Source organism: Hemitrygon akajei, chromosome 9, assembly GCF_048418815.1.
Source record: "Hemitrygon akajei chromosome 9, sHemAka1.3, whole genome shotgun sequence".
Classification (NCBI taxonomy): domain Eukaryota; kingdom Metazoa; phylum Chordata; class Chondrichthyes; order Myliobatiformes; family Dasyatidae; genus Hemitrygon; species Hemitrygon akajei.
The window spans coordinates 80,455,140-80,476,365 of record NC_133132.1 but is presented as its reverse complement, the minus strand read 5'-3'; the positions used below and the strand labels follow the sequence as shown (position 1 = coordinate 80,476,365).

General features: G+C 40.3%; 1 protein-coding gene across 2 annotated transcripts in view; it reads left to right on the top strand.

Moving 5' to 3' along the window:
* The window catches only part of sh3bgrl2 (SH3 domain binding glutamate-rich protein like 2), a 108,721-nt gene that overhangs the window by 45,325 nt on the left and 42,170 nt on the right, over positions 1-21,226 (top strand). For both annotated transcript variants that reach the window (XR_012100258.1, XM_073056435.1), the window contains exon 2: positions 4,646-4,831. Coding sequence is in view for 1 of the 2 variants with exons in the window: in XM_073056435.1 (XP_072912536.1) it covers positions 4,646-4,831 (186 nt within the window). In the remaining variant the exon portion in view is untranslated. The remainder of the gene's footprint in view (positions 1-4,645; positions 4,832-21,226) is intronic.

The window sequence follows — 21,226 nt, the reverse complement described above, 5'->3', positions numbered from 1 at the left end:
TGCCGAATAAACACTAAAAACCCTGAAAACCTGGTACCTGAATAAACTCAGCATTAGCCATATCTTACGCCATAGGCGCTTCGATTACTGGGGCCAGCTTTAATAGTAATTAGATATTATCTCGCGGGCCAAAGATAATTCCACCGTGGGCCGGATTTGGCCCGTGGGCCTTGAGTTTGACATATATGCCTTAACCTATCAGTGCCCCTCAGAACTTTATATGCTTCTAGCAGACGGAAGTCTTCGCTATTCACAGGAAGATCTGGGCTACTGAAAAGCATTGAAATGTATTTAAATCTTCAGCATGCAATATAGATAAAGATTACCATACACCTTTGGAATATAGGAAGAAAATGGAGCACTCGGGAAAGTTATGTATTCAGGGTAAGAACATACAAACTCTTTACAAATAGCAGTGGGAATTAAACCCCGACCTTACAGCAAGCACTGTATTAGCATTAGCCTTGTGCTAAACACTGTGCTACTGTGCCGCCTATAATCTTGAGCATGCAATAAGCTACAGATGCTAATAGCCAAGTAGCAAGCCTCATTCAATGTCATAAGGAAAGATGAGAAACACAAACCTATGCATTTTAAATATGCTTCTTAGGTCAGTGATGTGATAGCATGGTGGCATGTCACTGGACTACCAGCCCAAGATCTTGACTTTTGAAAGGAAGTCCTGGGCTACCAAGCTCAAAACATTGACGTGAAGAGAGTCTAGAGAAGGTTCACAAGGATGATTCTGGGAACAAAGGGGTTAACATATGAGGAGCATTTGGCAGCTTTGGGCCTGTGCCCACTGGAATTTAGAAGAATGCAGGGGGATCTCATTGAAACCAATCGAATGTTGAAAGGACTAGATAGGGTGGATGTGGAGAAGATATTCGGTGGAGGTATCCAGAACTAGAGGATACAACCTCAAAGTTAAGTGGCGACCCTTTAGAACAGAGGTAAGGAGGATTTTTTTTAGCTAGCAAGTAGTAAGTCTGTGGAATTCTCTACCACAGGCTGCAGTGGAGACCAAGTGCATGAGTATATTTAAGGCGTAATTTGAAAGTTTCCTGATTGGTCAGGGCATCAAAGGATATGGCAAGAAGGCAGTATATGTGGTTGAGTCGAATCTGGGAATCAACCATGTTGGAATGGTGGAGCAGACTTGATGGGCTAAATGGCTGAATTCTGCTCCTACTTCTAATGGTATTACAATTTAATTTTTTTCACCTCCACAGATGCTGTTCTATCTGCTGATGTCCTGCAGCAGATTGTTTGATGCTCCAGATTTCAGTATCTGCAATTGGAATCAGAATCGTGTTTAATATCACTGGCATTTGTTGTGAAATTTATTGTTATGTAGCAGCAGTACATTGCAATACATAATAATAATAATAAAAAACTCTAAATTTCAATAAGTATATTTTTAAAAATTAAATTAAATAAGTAATGCAAATAGAGAGCAAAAAAAAAAAAGAGGTAATGTTTATGGGTTCATTGTCCATTCAGAAATCTGATAGTGGAAGGGAAGAAGCCATTCCTGAAATGTGTGTGTCTTCAGGCTCCTTTACCACCACCTTGATGGTAGCAATGAAAAGAGGGTGTGTCTTGGGTGATTGAGGTCCTCGATGATGGATACAATCTTTTTAAGGTGTCGCCTTTTGAAGATGTCCTTGATGCTGGGGAGGCTAATGCCAATGATGGAGTTGGCTCATTTTGCAACTCTGCAGCTTTTTCCGATCCTGTGCAGTGGCTCCTCTATACCAGATGGTGATGCAACCAGTAGGAACGATCTCCTTGGTACATCTGTAGAAATTTGCAGGAGTCATTGGTGACATACCAAGGCTCCTCAAACTCCTAATAAAGTATCATTGCTTTTGTGCCTTATTTGTAATTGCCTAGGAACTTATTTGCTTAGGCTGAATGCCACTCAGAAGGAGTATCAGATCCCCATGTTCAGCAATTTGCAGTCTGTTTAGTTGCCTTGAAAGAAGTTGGGTGACTGCTGAATACTATGTTGGAAAGGCAAAAAAAAATACCACAGTGAAGGATAGTGTTCAGAGGTTTCTTTCTGCAATCAAAGGTCTTGATGCAATTTTCTTTTAACCTTGGCTTCAGTTCAGAGTCATTTTGTAGAGAGATGAGTTCTTCATCCATCCTTCCTGTTAATTCCTCATTACAAGTATTCAACAATGAATTTATTCCCTGATTTGGAATTTGGATCAAGAGAAGTTCCTGAAATCTCTCTGGCATGTCTTTGTGTGGCTCACTCAGGTGGGGAAAGCTTACTTGAAGATCACCATCTGGTATTCTTTCTTTCTTTTCCAACTTGGGGAGGCTCAGAAACTGGAAAAGATTATAAGGCCCAATTTATACTTGGACAGAAATGTGGAGTCGACTGATTTGACTTTGATAAAATTCACATCATTTCCTTGCAATTGAAGATTGATTTCATTAAACTTTGCAAGTGATTCTGACAAATAAACAATGTTATGCCTAATACTCTTGAGTTGATTACTAAATTAATCATACGAGTTTTCAAAGAATTGTATCCGTTTCCAAAGGTGCAGAAAAGCATCTCGGGGAGTTTCCTTTTGAGAGCTGTCTGATTTCTGTGTGCAACAGCAAGCATTCGAACTGTTATTTGTTTTCAATACAAAGCTCTCAAAATAGTCAAGAATTCAGAGCGTGGGATTTAATTTTATTTACCGCTGTGATAACAGCATTTAATGATTTGTACAGCTGATCACATAGTTTTTTTTTGAAACAATATGTTGTCTGTGATTTATTCAGAGAATGGTAAATATGCTAGGTACAGGTTTTTTTCCAAATTAGTAACCCCATGGTGGTGTTCCATCATTGATGGTCCTCCATCTGTTGCAAAAGCAAGAATGTTGGTGGGAGGAATGTTCTTCCCTTTGGAATATTGATCACTGACCTCAAATATTGACTCCCCTTTGTATCTGTTTTTAGTTCTCTTGCAAATAACACCTCTTGAACTATTCTTTCATCTTTGATAAAACAACAATAACCAAGAAGCAAAGATTTGTTACCTGGCAAAGTTGATTCATCCAACTGCAGAGTAAATTCTGTTGTCCTAGGTATTTTGCACAGTGTATCTTCCACATTCTCAGACATCTCATCTAATCATCTGAACAGTGTTGTGCAGAATCACTTTAATTTTTTATTAACTTAATTATCTGGTTCTTATGCAAATCTATACTCAAAACCTTCCTTACTGCTGGCAGAATCAATTGTTCTCCAATTGTATGGGGCTTTCCAGGTTTGGCAATGATCAATGAAATGTAGGAAGCACACAAATCTTCGTTGTGTTGTTGGGAAGTGCTGCCGGATAGGATTTGAAGTGTTTTCTATTTCTTCACTTTGTGAAAACTTTCAGGAAAGTAAGCCAGGTTCTTATTCCCTTCAAATATTCAAGGAGCCTGAATGGTTTCATTGCTCTGTTTCACACAACAGACACTTTGGCTACCATTGGTTGCTTGATGCTGGTATAAATTCATATTTCAGATATTCCGCACCATATTGTCAACACTTCTTTTTCATTTGGTCTGCTTCTGCAATTTTTGTCATAGACTAACAACCATGGTTAATTGCCTATGGCTTAAGAACAGCCTCAAGCACTGGATATCAATAAATGAGAAAGTTTATGGCAAAATCATAACTCAGGCAAAACCTGACTCTCTGCCTAAGGGTACATAAGGAGGGGCAGCGATACCTCAGTTGGGCCTTGGTCTAGAGAAATGTGGTCAAGACCATTCGAAAAGGCAGATTATAAACTTTACCACATTGATCACATCCTAATTCACAGGAATTGCTTCACTGCGTGATTAGTGAATGGGAATTGTACTAGCTAACACCGCACTACAGTAGTGAGCAATAATAGTGTATGCTGGGCCCAGAAATAACACAATTTCTTCAGTCCAAATTTGTCATGCTATGCCAAGTATAGAAGTGTCACATTGCTTTTCAGCAATTATAATGTGCTTCAAGCAAAATCTAAGAGAACGGTGGTTAGCAGGAGATGAAGTAATCATTGTAATCAGTTAAGAGCCACTGAGTATCAAATTCTTATAATAAGTAATTCATTTCTTAAATTAAACCTGTAATCCCTCAGCTGCCCTGTTGCAACTGAGTATCCCTGTCCCTGCCTATTTTTTTTCTTTACCTCTTTATTAATTCCCACTGCCCGGGGGGGGGGGGGATCATTATTGCCTACTTTGCGAAACATTGCTCTACGTCTATCCTCTCTGTCCAATTATCTTTTAAGCATCGTAATTGCACCCACATCTTCCAATTCCTCTCACAGCTCACTCCATATGCCCATCCTTTTTATGTAGACAAAATGGCCATTTAGGTTCCCTCTTTAATCTCTCCCCCCCAATCTTTTTTTTCCTCATCATAGACCTAGACCCCAAGGAAAAAAGGCTGTGACAATTAATCTTATTTATCCTCTCATGATTTTACAAACCTAAGGTTACCAGCTTCCTTCACCTTGTGAACCCTTTCTATACCTTTTCTAGCTCCCTGCACTATGATGAACAAGGCTGGTCAGTGTTCCCAGTGCAACCACGCCTAGGTTTTATACAGCTGTATCATCAGTAATTGTAATGGAGTTCTGGTTTCCTTTCAGATCAAGAAGCGGCAACAAGACATAGTGGGATTCTTGGAGTCTAACAAGATTGAATTTGAAGAGATTGACATAACAATGTTGGAAGATCAGAGACTCTGGATGTACCACAACATTCCTCAGGAGAAGCAGCCTGCGAAAGGAAACCCACTCCCACCTCAGATATTTAACAATGATGCATATTGTGGAGTAAGTAGATGGGTGCGCTTTTACCAACTACAACATATTAAATAAAATTGCAGTCACTTTTTTAAAATCTGTACAGTATGATTCAAAAATCTTGGTGGGTGGTGAGATATTTGTATTGCTTTGCTTTTTCATTTCTGATATTTTGTTGTCTTCATTCCTTTCTCATGTATGCCTATGCCTGAGGCTGTTGTGTAATATACTGAAGTTGTGTTAGCAAAATGGGGGAAACCTATTACAGAAATTGCTGAATTTAAAATAAACATTCAATTAGTATTTAATCTAACGTAGGATGCACATTGCAAAAGGAGGTCATTTGGTTTCTTTTTGAAAGAATTATCCAATTAGTCTTCTGCCTCTACTCTTTCCTGCTGATAGTCAACAGTGGTGCATATTAAGGATCCAGGCTAAGCCCTTTACTCTCTCTGCACACACGACTCTGTGGCTAGGTGCAGCTCAAATGCCATTTATAAATTTGCCGATGTCTTGTCCATACTGCACCAACCACCACCACTCGGCTATAAACGTGCAGGTGTAGTGTGTGGTTAGGTGCCTTGCTCAAGGGCACGCATACTGCCTTGGCTGAGGCTCGAACTAATGACCCTCAGATTACCAGCCCAAAACCTCGACCACTTGGCCACGCAATGACATGACTATTGTTGCAGAATTTCTGATGGCAATGAGGAGGCATACAGGAGTGAGATAGATCAGCTGGTTCAGTAGTGTTGTAACAACAACCTTGCACTTAATGCTAGTAAGACAAGGATTATAGACTTTAGGAAGAGGAAATTGAGGGAAAGCACTCCAGTCCTTATTGAGGGATCAGTTTGTGGGTGTCAACATCTCTGAAGATCTATCCCAAGCCCAACAACATATTGATGCAATTACAAATGAGGCACAAAAGTGGCTGTGTTTCATTAGGAGTTTGAGGACTCTTAGTATGTCACCAAAGCCTCTTGCAAATTTCTACAAATAGTCCATGGAGAGTATTCAAACTGGTTGCATCACTATCTGGTGTGCAGGGACCAATACACAGATCAGAAAAAGCTGCAGTAAGTTGCACATTCAGTCAGCTCCATCATGGGCACTTGATGCCTCAGCAACAAGGACATCTTTAAAAAGTGATTCCTCAATAGACAGTATCCATCATTAAAGACCCCCATCACCCAGGACATGCCCTCTTCTCGTTGCTACCTTCAAGGAGGAGGTGTAGGAGTTGAAAGACACATACTCAGTGTTTTAGGAACAGCTTCTTCTGCCATCAGATTTCTGAATGGACAATTAACTCATGTAAATTCCCTCTCTAATTTTGTTTTAATTTTTTGCTCTCTCTTTACACTACTTAAATTAATTTTTATATATGTATTTCTTTAATTTTATTATTATGTCTTGTAATGTATTGCTACCACAAAACAACAAATTTCACCTGATATTAAACTTGGTTCTGATTCTGAGCTCTACAACTATATTTCTCCACAAGATTCCTCTTTATTTCCTTCTGTTTTCTATCTGGTGACCTTTAATTTGTAATTTTCATGCTACACCAATGAACATATTTTTTGGTGAAATGGTATAGGGAGGTTAAAGCTCCAAACTGAGTGGGCCAGCATTCATCTCAACTCATTGGCTTTATTTTTTTCTTCAGTCACTGAGCTTTGTGATATTTGGACTTACGCCATCCTTGATATTTCCAGCCTTTCAAATTTATAGATTGCTGTATCCTCCTGGTTGTCACTATTAATTTTCTGGCAGCTTTTACATTCCAAGGCAATAAAACTTCATTGCAGATCGCAATGAAACCAGTAAACACTGAGCAGTTCAGGGAGTATCCATGAAGATAGCAACAAGCTTTTATGGTCAATGGCATTTTCTCAGAACTGTGAAAAACTTTAGTTTTACAGAGTTGTGAGATGTGAAGGGATCTCTGGGATAGGGAGCAATATTTTACAGATTGGTGCAAATGAGTTCTCTTTTCTGCCACTTTCATCCTATTCGCCTCCTCATGCATTGGATTACCACCTTTGATTCTTGCCATCTTCAATGAGTACTCACTGCCTAACAACCCTCTCTTTACCCTTAGCATTCTGCCCATCATCCTATGGTTCTCCCTTCTATCTCCATTGCACACACTCTCTCCTTCTTGTGGCACCTTTCAATGCAATTGGAGGAGAGGCAACTCTCTGCTGTTTTACTCTTCCCATCCTGTCATGCAGTGATCCAAACACCTCTAGCACTGCAAGTGGGGCATCAAGGTAGTTCCTGTTGCACAATTACATATCAATTAATTAAAAGCTTGCACGCAGGAGAAGGTTTTAGAAGTGATAGAGAGAAATGCACATGCATAGACACCAGATCAATGCACGTGCACAGGCAACAGATCATCTGTAATACTAAGGGGGGGGGGGAGGTCATTGCTCTAAAGAAAATAGATCCATACATTACACTCCCTCTCTCTTTAGATTAATGCAATATAAAATGTTATATGTACAAAACATTAAATTTCCCTTTCACAACCCATATTCCAAATAAAAATGCTTTTACAATAACAGTTCATAACTAACTTCACAGTTCTAAAGTAAGAAAATTTGCAGATGCTGGAAATTCAAGCAACACACATAAAATGTTGGAGGAACTGAAACATCAACTGTACTTTTTTCCATCCATGCTACATGGCATACTGAGTTCCTCCAGCATTTTGTGTGTGTTGCTCACAGTTCTAAAGGTTCAGTCTTTGGATGCCACTCCGTTTCATTCAGGATAGTGCTTCTGGACCTGTGGAGTAGCATCAGGTTTGGTAGACGTCTTGTCAACGATAACTTTCTCGTAGTGCCTCTGGACTTGTGGAATGACATTGGGTTTGGTAGGTGTCTAAGACAATGTTCAGGGTTTTCCATGTCATGTTGCTATCAGTGACATGACCATCACTGAGAGGTAAGTCCCATGACTGTAATATGACCATCTTGTTGGATGCAATTGACTCGGGTGTATTCTTCGGTTGAGCATCCAGTATCTGGTCCATATGACATTTCCAAGTCTGATCTCCAACGTCCACTGTGTACATCAGTGCTCCAGTTCTTGTAGCTATCCTGCCAGGTGTCCACTTGTCTTCTCAGTAATCACACACTGAGACTTCCTGTCCAATCATGAAGCTCCTTGCTGCTTCACTTGGCAACTGTCTGAACTGTTTATTCTGCACTCCTCTCCAGAGGTCTGGTTCCTGGTGATATACGCGAGATCTCAGGGGCCTGCTCATGAACAGGATTGCATATGTTTGATTTGTCGTCACATGAACAGAGTTCCGATACACAAAAAGGAAGTTGTTTACTTTGTACTGTACAAAAATATCTTTCTTGTCCATCGCTTTAATGGACCTTTTAGCTAACCCATTTGTTGCTGGGTGGTTTGAAAAATGTCTGATGCCACTGAGATTCACAACAACCAGGACTGTTGTTCTTCATACAGAGTCAGAATCCTTCTGATGTGTATTGTGGTCCGTTGTCACTCATAATTTGTTCTGATAAACTGTTTCTGGTGAAGTTAGTCCTCAGAGTAGAGACAGTCTTGGCTGAGGTGATTGACTTCATTGGTATGACCTCTGGCCACTTTGAATATGCATCCACATCAATCAGAAATCTGATTGACTGGCTTAGCAAAGTCAATGTGTACTCTTAGCCATGGTGACAATGGCCACTCCCACTGGTGTAACAGTGCTTGGTGGGGTGCATTTTGAACTTTTTGGCATTCCAAACAGCTTTTAGCCAAGTCTTCCATCTGTTTATCAATTCCTGGCCACTACACATAGCTTTGGACGAGACTCTTCACCTTGACTGTACCCAGATGTCCTTTGTGCAGATTTTTACAAGGCCCAAGAATGACCTGAGTTGTGACATATTTTCCAGTTTGGGTGCATGCATCACTGTTTCAGTCTTCCCTTGTGACTTATGTACATGTCCACAATATGAGATCGCATTCTTGAAAAGCACACATTTCTCTCTCTTTGTGCACTGACCATACTCACTCAGCCTGGTAAGCAATTTACCAAGGTTTTGGAGGTGCTCTTCAACATTTTTGCCAGTCATGAGATGTCACCAAGGTTCTGGGATATCTTGCACCACCTGGTTTACTGGTCTTTGCCAAATTGCTGGAGCATAGTGACGCCAAAAATGAAATTATTATACTGGAACAGTCCCTTGTGAGTGTCGTTTGTGAGGAACTTCCTGCTTGACTCCTCAATCTCCATTTGCAGATTGGCTTGTGACTAGTCAATCTTTGAAAACTTCTCCCTGTCTGTCAAAGATGTAGAAATATTGCAAATTGCAAATGATTGTTGGTTCAAAAAAAAAGTCTACAGCAAGTGTCACAGACAAGGTCACATAGAGAGAGTGTGCAAAGCAGACAAAAAGTACAACCGAGTGAAATGTCTCAAACACAAAAACTAAGCAAATCAACTTCCCTGGTATCATCCTCGAAAAATTCTATAAGATTAATTAGACATGACCTACCATGCACAATGCCATGCTGACTGTCCCATAATCAATCCCAGTGTATCCAAATACTCATATATTTGGTCTCTCAGAACACCTTCTGATAACTTTCTGACTACTGATGTCAGGCACACCAGCCAATAATTTCCTGGCTTATTCTTAGTGCCCTTCTGAAACTACAGAACAACATTAGCTATCCTCCAATCCTCTGGTACCTCACCTGTCACTGAGGATGATTTAAATATCTCTGCTTGGGCCCCTGCACTTTCTGTGCTTGCCTACCAGGATTGGAGGGAACAACCTGTTACAGGCCCTAGGGAATTTGTCCACCCTGATTTGCCTCAAGACAGCAAACATCTCCTCTGAAATCTGTATGGGTTCCATGACCTTGCTGCTGTTTTGCCTCACTTCTATAGACTCTGTCTGTCTCCCAAGTAAAAAATCCATTTAAGATCTCCCTCATCTCTGTTGGCTCCATAAATAGATTACTATTATGATCTTCCAGAGGACCAGTTGTGTCCCTTGCAATCCTCGTGCCTTCTTTTAGCTGTCCTGATTTCTTTCTTAAGTGCTCTTCTGCATTTATTGCACTCCTCAAGTACATCTTTTGTTCCTACCTGCTTACACCTCCTTTTTCTTCTTAACCAGGGCCTCAACATCCTAATTCATTATACAGAGTGCTTGAAGCTGCAGCTGGATGCACTTCTTGCAGGCGAAGTTGTCGGGGACACGGGAGGTCTCCCTGCCTTCCCACATCCTGCAAGAGGAGCAATGAACTATACTGCCTGGCATCCTGACTTCTCTAACCGTGCAATTATAAAGAAGGAAAAAATAAATAAACTGGGGAAAAAAATCTGCCTACAGCTTTTTGTCCTTCTCTCACTCAAGCTTCTCTTCACTGAAGCCTCAAAATCCCCACTCTAACGCTGTCCACTCCGACAAAGACTGTTTCGCTTGCCACAGCCTTATTTTAATTTGTACTTGCTATCTGATTCTCTGCTGTTCAAACGTCAAAACTCCCGTGAAGCACTGCTTTTTAATGCACACTCACTGACCTGAACGACTTACTCCTTCCCTTGCTGCTGATCTCTGATCTGCTGCTGTTCAAATGCCAGTACTCCTGTGACGCGTTCCTTTTTAATGCACACTTACCGACCTTTTTCCACTGCAGCAGAAAAAGCACTGACTACTCCTCCCCACTGCACCTACACCAGCAGAAGCACTGACCACACCCCACCCTCCCAACCGTGCAGGCAAAAGCAAAAGCCCCAAGGAGTCCTTGATCTAGAGAGTTTATTCAATTCCATAGGTTCCGCCGGACATGCTGAGTTCCTCCAGCATTTTGTGTGCATTGCTCAGGAAAACAAGTTGTTCATTTACTCTGGTCAATGCCTAGGGAGGTCAGCTAGTGTTGAGAATATGATGGAAGTGGACAAGATGGCTAATGCTGGAAATTTAAAGCAATAGAATATTCTGGAATTGCTCAGCAGGTTAGGTCAGGCTGCAACTGTGGGAAGAGAAAGAGAGTCAATGTTCCAGGCTGTATATATTTTGCTATTAATCTTCACAAATTGGTAGGTGCAGGAGCCAAGTAACCAACCAGCATGTCTTTGGGGGATGTGGGAGGATCTCAGGGCACTTGGAGGAAATCCATCCAGCCATGCAGAGAATGTAAAATCTCCAGTTGTACAGCACTGCAGGTCAGAATCCAACCGAGAAGCAACTGTGCTGCACCATCCTCCTACCCCACTGGAGACATTCTGGCAAAGGCTCATAATCCTGAAATGTTTCTCTCTCCGCGATGGCCATGTGACTTGCTGAGTTTCTCCAGTACTTCTGTCTCTATTGGAGTTCATGTATTGTGGATTTCCTGTGATTTACTGTGATTTATTTCTTGTTCTTTAAAACTGCCAGGGAGTTGAGCACAGATGTTCTATGCTGAAAATCTGTTAGATGTCGTGACCTGAACAAGAGTTGTGTGTAATAATTTCCAAACCTACTGAGCACACAATGTTTTTTTCCCTTAATTCTTATGTGTTTCAGTGAGGTATTTGGGAACTGGATGCAGAGCCAGAGAGGAGAGATTGGGCAGTACTCCCTGTTCATGATGCTGTAGTTCTCAGGCTTTATCTAGCTAGCGGTTAATTTTAGAAACATATTAAAAAAACAATCCCAAGAGATGACAGACACACATTTGATGAGCTCTTGCATGTTTTGCTTTATTTTATATTACGATTAGAATACAATTTGGTAATGTGTGCATCCTCTTCTAAGATTATGAGTAAAATTGATAAAATCACAAAAAAAAAACAAAGGAGCTAGTGACAAAGAAGTATCTGAGTTTCATAGGTCTAAGTCGGGACCTTTTTAATGAGGCTTCAATAATGATTGTAATGAAGTCAGCGCTCACCACCAAATGGTCTCCCAGAAGCCTACATACCACATTTTTCATTATACGAGGATAATTATCAGTTGCCATGTTACTTCTTTGTTCCCACAGAGAACCTGTATTCATTTCAATGACAAAGCCACTCACTCCAAGTCTGTTGTTGGATCCAAATGGATCCAAAATCAATTGTCATAGTTGGAGTCTGATGGGAACCTTGTATGGTAATAGGAACTGAAAATACAGTTACATACTGGACAGAGCTTTCCAAATATAAACCTTTAACAGATTAAACAAAAAAAACCATCCTGTGACAGATCATGGATGTATTTGTGTGTAAGAATGAAGTTTATAAGAATGAAGTTTTCAAGAATTCAGTTTAGTGCCAGAAGTCAGCAAAGTTCTTGTATGAAGGAATGCTGTCATATTTACATAATAAAGAAGGGGAGGACCCACATTCAAGATTTTTAAAAAGTCAAATAGTTTAAATTGTTTTTTAACTTCTCATAGAGTCGTAAAGCATGGAAACAAATCATTCGGTGCACCACGATCATTGGGCACTCAGCTGTACTAATTCCATTTTCCAGCACTTGATCCAATCCTTTCAATTCCTTGGCCATTCAAATGCTCATCTAAATACTTCATAGATGCTTTTTTTTTGTAATTCTACTTTCACTGCTCACTCATTTGCTCCAGGGAAACAAACCCAGTCTTTTTTTCAAATTTGGAACACTCTGTCCCTGTCAATTCCCAATGAACCTCTCCAGCACAATCACATCTTTCCTGTGTGCTGCACTATGCTAGTTTTCCAGTAGTGTTCTTTAGGAATAGTCAGTAGATATTCACAGCTCCAGCTATGGTGATTTTGTTGATTATGCCTATCCTGAAATTTTGATGGAACAAACCAAAAGGAAATGAAGAACTTTATTTACATTTATATTATGCTTTTAGCTGCATATAGGATGGATCTGTTCGACACATCATGGCTAGTCATTGCCCTGGTCTTTTAGGGTCTGCTTCTGACAAACTTTGCCGCTTTCCACACTCATTACCCTGGTAACTACTGAAGGGGAAAAACAAAAGAAAAATGCAGACATTGGAAACCTAAAATAAATAAGAAAAGGAAGAGATTCTCAGTGGGTCAGGCAGCATCTGCAGGGTAAAGAGTTAAAATTTGGACAAATGTGGCAGTTGTGCTTCAGAAGATCAAATCTAAGGGGAAAGTATACAGTAAATAGCAGCCAAGTTTTAGAGCATTGAAGTATGGAGGGATCTTGGGGTGCAAATCCATAGCTCCCTGAAAGTGTCAATACAATATTTAGGGTAGTAAAGAAGGTTTATGGTCAGGATGTTGAGTATGGAACACCCCAGTTTTCTTGGCTGTGTAAGTCTAGGGAAGACAACCTCTGGCCCCACCAAACTTTAGGGATTGAGGTGCACGGGATCCCACCCCAAACATCAGTTTGTGTGGATGCTGTGTCATTTGCTACCCTGTTACAAATTAATGTCACAAAATAACAGACAGTACACTGCATATGATTAAAGGAATTATATTTATGAATCTTATCTGAAGGGTTAGCAAAGAATAATAAAAAGAAAAGGGCCCATTCTAATTTAACAGTCAAATGTGCACAAGTTGGAGCTCATCTTGAACTTCTCTGTCACTCACATGCTGGGTCCTCGGTCAACGTGAAAGCCCACTCCACCTTCCAAATGTCACTAGTGGATTTGTGCTACAACTCCCAGTGTCTCCTCTCGAACAAAAGCCCAAGACCAACCTTATTGTCCCTCACCAAGAAAAGCCTCCCGCTAATTGGATGTCACACATTCCACAACATCCCTTATCTTCAACAATAACCCAAACAGGCTGAAAGCAGAACAAACAGCTCTTACAGAGCTGCTATATGAAATACCTACAGCATAACAGTAAAGATGTGAACCAGGGCATTGCAAGTACAAAAGTTGGGAAGTCATGTTATAGCTGTATTTGTTTAGGCCTATTTGGAGTAATGTGTCCAGATCTAGATGCTACATCAGAGGAACGATGTGGAAGCTTCAGAGAACATGCAGAAGGGTGTTGCTGACTGGAACATGTTAGCTATAGGGAGAGGTTGTACACATTTGATTGTTTACTCTGGAGCATTGGAGGTTGGAGGATGACCTGATGAAGTATATAAAATTGAAAGATATGGATAGAGTGGATAATCAATCTTTTTTCCCAGGCTGGAAATGTCAACTACTAGAAGGTATAGCTTTAAGGTGAGAAAAGGAAAATCTGAATTAAATTAATGAGGCAATTTTTTTTTAACACCAAGTGCTCATGCCTGGAATATGTTGCCAGGTAAGTAGTGGAACCAGATACAATAGCAACATTTAAAAGATATTTAAACAGGCACGCATGAACAGGTAGGGGATGAAGGACTAGATGACATGTACATACAGGTAGAATAGTTCGGATTGGCATCATAGTTAGCACAGACACTGGGCTGAAAAGTATTTTTTCTGTGTATTACTGGTTTATGTCTTATCTCTTCTAAAAGTTAAATATCCTAGAATACTTAATTCTTAAGCTTGGTTTTTGACTAAGCACAGCTTATCACTGTTCTTTATCACTATTGTTGGTAAAATCTCAGACGGCAATAAGGAAGTGTAGAAGAGTGAGGTAGATCAGCTGGTTGAGTAGTAGTCACAACAAGAGACTCACATCCAACATCAGCAAGATCAAAGAATTGATTGTGGACTTCAGGAAAGAGAATTTGAATGAGCACACACCAGCCTTCATTGAGGGGTCAATGGCGGAAACACCAGTGTTCCTACTTCATTAGGAGTTTGAGGAGATTTGGCATGTCATCGAAGACCCTTGTAGATTTCTGTACATGTACAGTGGAGTGCTTTCTGACTGCTTGCATCACCACCTGGTCTGAAGCCTCCCATGTGCAGGACCCAAAAGAGGTTGAAGAGAATTGTAGATTCCACCAGCTCCATTACAGCAAAATCTGTTCCACCATTGAGAACATGTTTAAGTCGGTACATCAAAAAGGTGGCATTCATCATGAAGGACTGTCAGCGTCCGAGACATGCCCTCTTTGCAAAACAACAAATTTCAAGTCATATCAAACAGTTTTCCTGATCTATAAAAGCTGATCTAGTTCTGATTGCAGTAGTTTTGGTAGAAATTGCTGGAAACACTCAGCAGGGCAGGCAGCATCTGTAGAAAGAGAAACAGATAACATCTCTGATCTGGGACCCTTTAACAGAATCCTTCATCTTGGATCAGAGATAAAGATGTCTGATAAAGGGTTTTATAATTTCAGATTTACAACATCTGCAGGTTATTTTTCATTCCCTCTAATAGTCATTAGGTTTGACCCAATTATTTCTACCTACACCACTAATTCCCATTTCTTTCTATAAATTCTGTGTGAACTGCTTTAATTGTGTCCTTGTATTGTTTGGTTTTCCTTGTTCTGACTCTAATTGAAAGGAAATGTTTTTTAAATGGATTTTACCTACCAGATAGATGCATTTATTTAGATATATTTGTGACCCCCAACTATTTTGTCCTTTCTCTGTAACTTTGTAAACTTGACTTTGCTAGAGCATTTCTCTACCCCCACCGCAAACACACTATTTAATTTAAAACCTTTTTATCAGCCCTGTGTTAAACATTTGCAAGGATAGTGCTCCCTTCCTGATTCAGGTAAACCCCAATGGGCCAGCCTTCTCTTTCTCCAGTACTGGTACTGCTGCCAGTGTCTGATGAATTGAAACTTCTTCCTCCTACACCAAACTTTGAGCTGAGCACGTAACTTTCTCATCGCATTAACGGACATCAGTTTGCAGAGGGTTCAAGTAGTAATCCAGAAATTGTTGCCTCTCGGTCTGTTGCTTAATCTGGACCCTAGCTGCTCATACTCCTTCAACAGAACCATCTACTTTGTTCTGTTTATGTTGATGATTCTCACTTGGGCAACAGCAACTGGATTTTTCCAATCCCGCTCCAAGTTCCGTACTAACCTCAAAGATGTTTTCACCCCTGGCATCGGGCAGACAATGTGGTCTTGAAGATTCGTGCTTGTGGCTGTAGAGGACAGTGCCCATCTTCTTAACCGCATTGTATTCCTTTTTTTCTACTCACTTGATTGAATGACTCTTTGTACTTTTAGAGTTGTGATCAGTGAATCAATCTGTGCTGCAGTCTCACTCAGACATCAGGAACCATATAGCTGCAACAGAGAATCTTATTATGCCATGTTTAGAATCCCCATTACTGCCGTACTTGCAGTCATACCCAGCTGACTTAATCTAAGGGATGTGACTACCCCTTGGAACAAAGCTTTCAGGTACTCCCCCCCCCCACCCCCACCCCACCTTCCTGATGCATCATGGTGCCCATAACATAGGTTCCAGCTCAGCTGAACAACAGTCCTGGTTGTCGTGAATCTCAGTGGCTTCCGTGAACTGTCACAAACTGCAGTTGCAGCTCACCACCAGCCTTTGAGATGCCCATTTTAATTCCTTCAATATCCCCGAGAGATCCTGGCCAATCTTGTTCTGACAGACATTTCTAATAGAATCCAGCAACAGGGTTCCATCTTTCTGCAGTTTATCCAACTGTGAAATCTACCCTTGAATTTTCCCAGGAGTAGAATCTGGGACATGTTTGTCAACTCCAATCCTCTTTAAGGAGAGGAACAGCTCTGAGATGGAGGAATTTTGGTTTGTTTTCATTTTTTTTTGAGTTAATTTAAATGTGTATAAGCAATGTTCCCTCTAATCTTTAGTAGTCAGTGTGCGCAAAAATCTCATGTTGTGCAAATTTTTTTCCTGTGACAAAAGTACGTGGGCACTGAATGCACACGTGGCACAGTTTATGTAGGTTTACAAAATATTTGACATAAAACTGCACAGAATAACAACAAAATAACATACATATTTAAGTCACTCTCTCTCCTGTCTTTGGTATTTACCCATTCTTTGTAAACTCTATCTAGACTAATAGAACTTCCATCCAATTGATAGCTTTTGATTCTCGTTAACATACCCAAATGACATTCACCTAAACCGTTTCTCAGCTTGTTTTTGAGTTGATTCATTAGGCTAAAACCTCGCTCACAGTCCGCACTAGACGCAAGAAAGGTTCCCCCAATGTCCATCAACTGTGCAAGGTCGCAAAACTGTTTATTTGAGTAAAGCTTGAAATCAGTTTGGATTTAATTTTTTCTTGCACGGAAAATTTGAAATCATTAAACTGTCTAACTATTACAGTATTTTCAGCTAGAAAATCATGATATTCTAGACATAAGGCATTAACTTGTTCATTGCCAAATGTGAAGTCATAATCTGCAATTGCAGAGAAATCAAAAGCTGACCATTCTTGTACCTCATCTTCAGGAAACCTTTCTTCTAAATGAACACAAAGACTGTTTATAAAAGTCAACAGCGAACTTGTATCTACTGTGACGTTTTCTTCATGTTGTTGGCTTAGCAAAACTTTAATTTTGTCACTCCATGAATCATTGTCTCCCAGATACTGCTTTCGTGTTAATTTTGCCTCGCACAAAATGAAGTGAATCAATGGGTGTCAGGCCACTCTTTTGCAGAATCTTGCACAGTGCAGCCAGTTCATCAAAGACATCACTTAAAACCTTGTGACAGTATTTAGCCACAGAGTCATCTGACTGATCTTCTTCAAAGTATGTGATCAGTGCCTCATAATTTCTTATTATTGCCTGCAATGTGAAGTGTCTAGGTAACCATCTGACTTCATTAAGTGGTCTGAAAGCAACAGCTTCATTTTCAGAGGCCTCTGCAATTTCAAGAAGACATCGTGTAGATTGTTCTCATCAGTTTCAATGTCGCTGATTAACTTGACTTCTTTCCATGCATCACAAACCCCCCCAGATTTTCAGGAAAGGTGAGGTGACGTGCATTGTGGTATTTGAAGAACCGACTAACTAGTTAACAGAAATATTTAGCTAAAAGATTATTTTCAATAAGTGTAATTATTAATTACTACATTATTTTAGGTAACTAACCTTTTGTGCACACATGAATTTCCTTTGTGGTTGAAAACATGCGTGCACACAGCTTAGAGTGAACATAGTATATAAGTATTTAGTGCAGCTTAATGTTAATTATTTCAACATTAGTTTTATTTCTTAATTCATTGAAAAAGTTTTAAAACCAATTCCAATAGTATAATTAAATTTTAATAGATTTTTAAAATTATTTGCAGTGTCTTACTGTCAGTCATCAATTTTGTTTAACAGATTTGAAGTCTCAGTAGGAGTCAATGTTTTTGGACATTAGGATTGCTCTTCTCAGATACCCAATCTATCCCAACTCCTGAACTCTTCCTCCACTATGCTTAGCTCTGAGTTTTCAAAACCATTTAAACCCCCAATTTCTATCCTGAGCAGCAGGAATCCAACTCACTCTTGGTACTCTTCATTCCCTTTAAAAGTAAAACAATGCAGTACACCACTTGAATTATCTGTTTCTTTGCTAAAATGAAACTCTGGCATGTTGTTTTAAGAGTCCAGGCATAGCAGTTATCATGCTGAACAGCAGGTGGCAGCCAAGCCCAGTACTTTGTACACTATTGTGCTCTAGTTAAATATCAAGGATATGTTGTTGGCAGGGAATATAGTGGCAGTGAAATGAAGAAGGAGTGCATTTGGGCAATGTAATGGGTGAAACTACTTCTGTTGTTGGAAATACAAAGGAAACAAGGTAGAAATGATGAGGAAGAGGTTGACCTTGACAACTATCTCTATCATTCAAATTGGCAGTAAGTACATTTTAAGCAGATGGCCCCCTTCTGATCCAGAATGTGTGAAGGCTTTTGCTGTTTGTCTTTGCCAGTTGGGTTTAATTTAACTTGCCAGCATCCATAGACTTGATAACTTTCCCTGCTGTGTTGCTGCTTTTAAGCCCTTTTGAAGGTTTGTGTGCAAAGGATCTGATTTTCAGATTGTTTTTCTTGTATTTGTTCAAGTTCAGCAACTAAAGGAAATTGGGAGAGAGCACCATGGAAGAAGTATAACTGTAACTTATCAAAATAAAAACAGATGGCTCACTTCTGCTATAGGGACTTTGGGAGCCATGTATTCTGTGTTGTGTGTTTATTCTGGTAACTAGTCACATTAGTGGGGGGCGTGGTAAAAGTGAAGGGAGTAAGTTTCATATTCTTGCTTATTTTGTGGCAGTTTGTTGTTTGGCACCAGCAGAGGTCATATCTTAGCTGACCACTTGATATTGCTTTAAGATTGTATGTTTGCTAATTTCTAGTAAAGGATCAAAATAAGGAATTTCATTCTTTGGAACAGTCATTTCTTTGGAACTCAGGGTGCATCATGCAAGAATAACAACTCCGTCAGGAGCAGCAGGGTGGCAGCAATTGTTTGGTTTTGATTTGGGATTTTTTTTGCCACTACAAGGGCTCCAACACAAGTGGAGCTACCCTTGGGCTATTCCAGACTGGAGCCATTCTGAGTAGATGGGAAATCATGTCTTGTCAAATGTATTTGATTTGTAATGTTCAAATCAAGCAATTACACATTGTCCATGACTGTACCTTGCTTAATTTGATTACCTTATTGTGGCAAAACTGCCTCATGAACCAAAAATTGATATGGTGACACATAAAGAGATATTGAGGTAGGTGATTTTAAAACATGGTCATGGAATTTCATTTTATGCTTCTTCCTTAAAGAAGAAATGGATAGAGTCAGAGGGTTAGGGAATTAATGCCAGTACTGAAGGCATGACCACTAAAGTAGAGAAGTTGAATTCATAGTTGTCCAAGAGGTTAGAACAAGGGTTCCAAACCTGGGCTCCACAGACCCCTCGGTTGATAGTAGGGGTACGAGGCATAAAAAAGGTTGGGAACCCTGGGTTAGAATTATATTGTAGATATTTCAGGGGCTGTGGGTTGCGGCTGGTGGTTTCAATATTGAAATGAACTTTTTAAAAAAGGGAGGTTTTAAACCATGAAGGGCCTTGAAAACAAGAGTAAATACGTTAAAAAAATTAAGGCCTAATTAGACCAATGAGGCTAATGATAATGGATTAACAGTTAGTGTGAGATAGGATATTAATAAGTTACATAAACATGACTACGTAATCAGCAAAGGCCAAAGTTTCAATTCCAGAAATAGAGTTGTAGAATTCTACAGGATAGAAGTAAGTTATTCAGCCCATCTGATCCATGCTGGGCATTTTTTTCTGCCTTGCCCCATCTACCTGTATATGTACAATAGCCCTCCATTTTGTTTTCATCCATGTACCAATCCAAACTTCTCTTAAATATTACAATTAAATCTGCATTAGCCACTTCTGCTGGCAGCTCATTCATCACTCACGCCACTGAATGAAGATGCTCCCCCCTCAGACTCCTCTTAAATATTTCACCTCCTACACTAAACTTATGACCTCCAGTTCTAGTCTCTCACAACCTGAGGGGAAAAAGCCTGTGTACATTCAAAATTATATCCCTCATAATTTTGTATAGCTGCAGTGATGTTGCCAATACTGAGCCCCTAAGGAGACCTACAGCTGATGCGATCTGCAGCTTGGTCATCTCTGAGGCTTAAGTACATAGGTGTTTCCAATGAGTGGACAGTCGCAAGTCTGCAGGACCAGGCAGCATCCCAGGATGAGTACTCAGGATGTGCGCAGCACAACTGACAGGTGTGTTTACAGACATTTTTAATCTCTCCCTCTCCCAGTGTAGAGTGCCCTCCTGCTCCAAAACAACTACCACCTTTGTTCCTGTACCTAAAAAGACCAAGGTAGCATGTCTGAATGACTGGCATTAGGTTGCTCTCACCTCAATAATAAGCAAATGCTTTGAGAGGCTGGTCAAGGACTACATCCGCAGCATACTATCACTCACACTGGATCCCCTACAATTCGCCTACCAACACAACTGATTGACAGATGACACAATAGCCACAGCTCTACACACCAACCTTACACATCTGGAGAAGAGGGATGCTTATGTGAGAATGCTGTTCTTGGACTACAGTTCAGCATTCAACACCATAATTCCCTCCAGGCTGGACAAGAAGCCCAGAGACCTCAGCCTTCACCCTGCTTTATGTAGCTGGATCCTGGACGTCCTGTCAGATTGCCGGCAGGTTGTACGAGTGGGCTCCCTCACCTCTGACCACCAACACAGGTGCTCCTCAGGGCTGTGTCCTAAGCCCCCTCCTTTACTCTCTGTATACTCATAACTGTGTCATCACCCACAGCTCCAATCTGCTAATTAAATTTTCTGACAATACTGATTGGCCTAATCTCAAACAATAATGAGGCAGCCCACAGACAAGAAGTCATCACTCTGACACAGTGGTGTCAGGAAAACAGCTTCTCCCTCAATGTCACAAAAACAAAGGAGCTGATTTTGGATTACAGAAGGAATGGCACAGGCTAACCCCTATTGGCATCAATGGACCTGGGATTGAGAGTGTGAACAGCTTTTAAATTCCTTGGCATAAACATCAAAGATCTCATGTGGTCTGT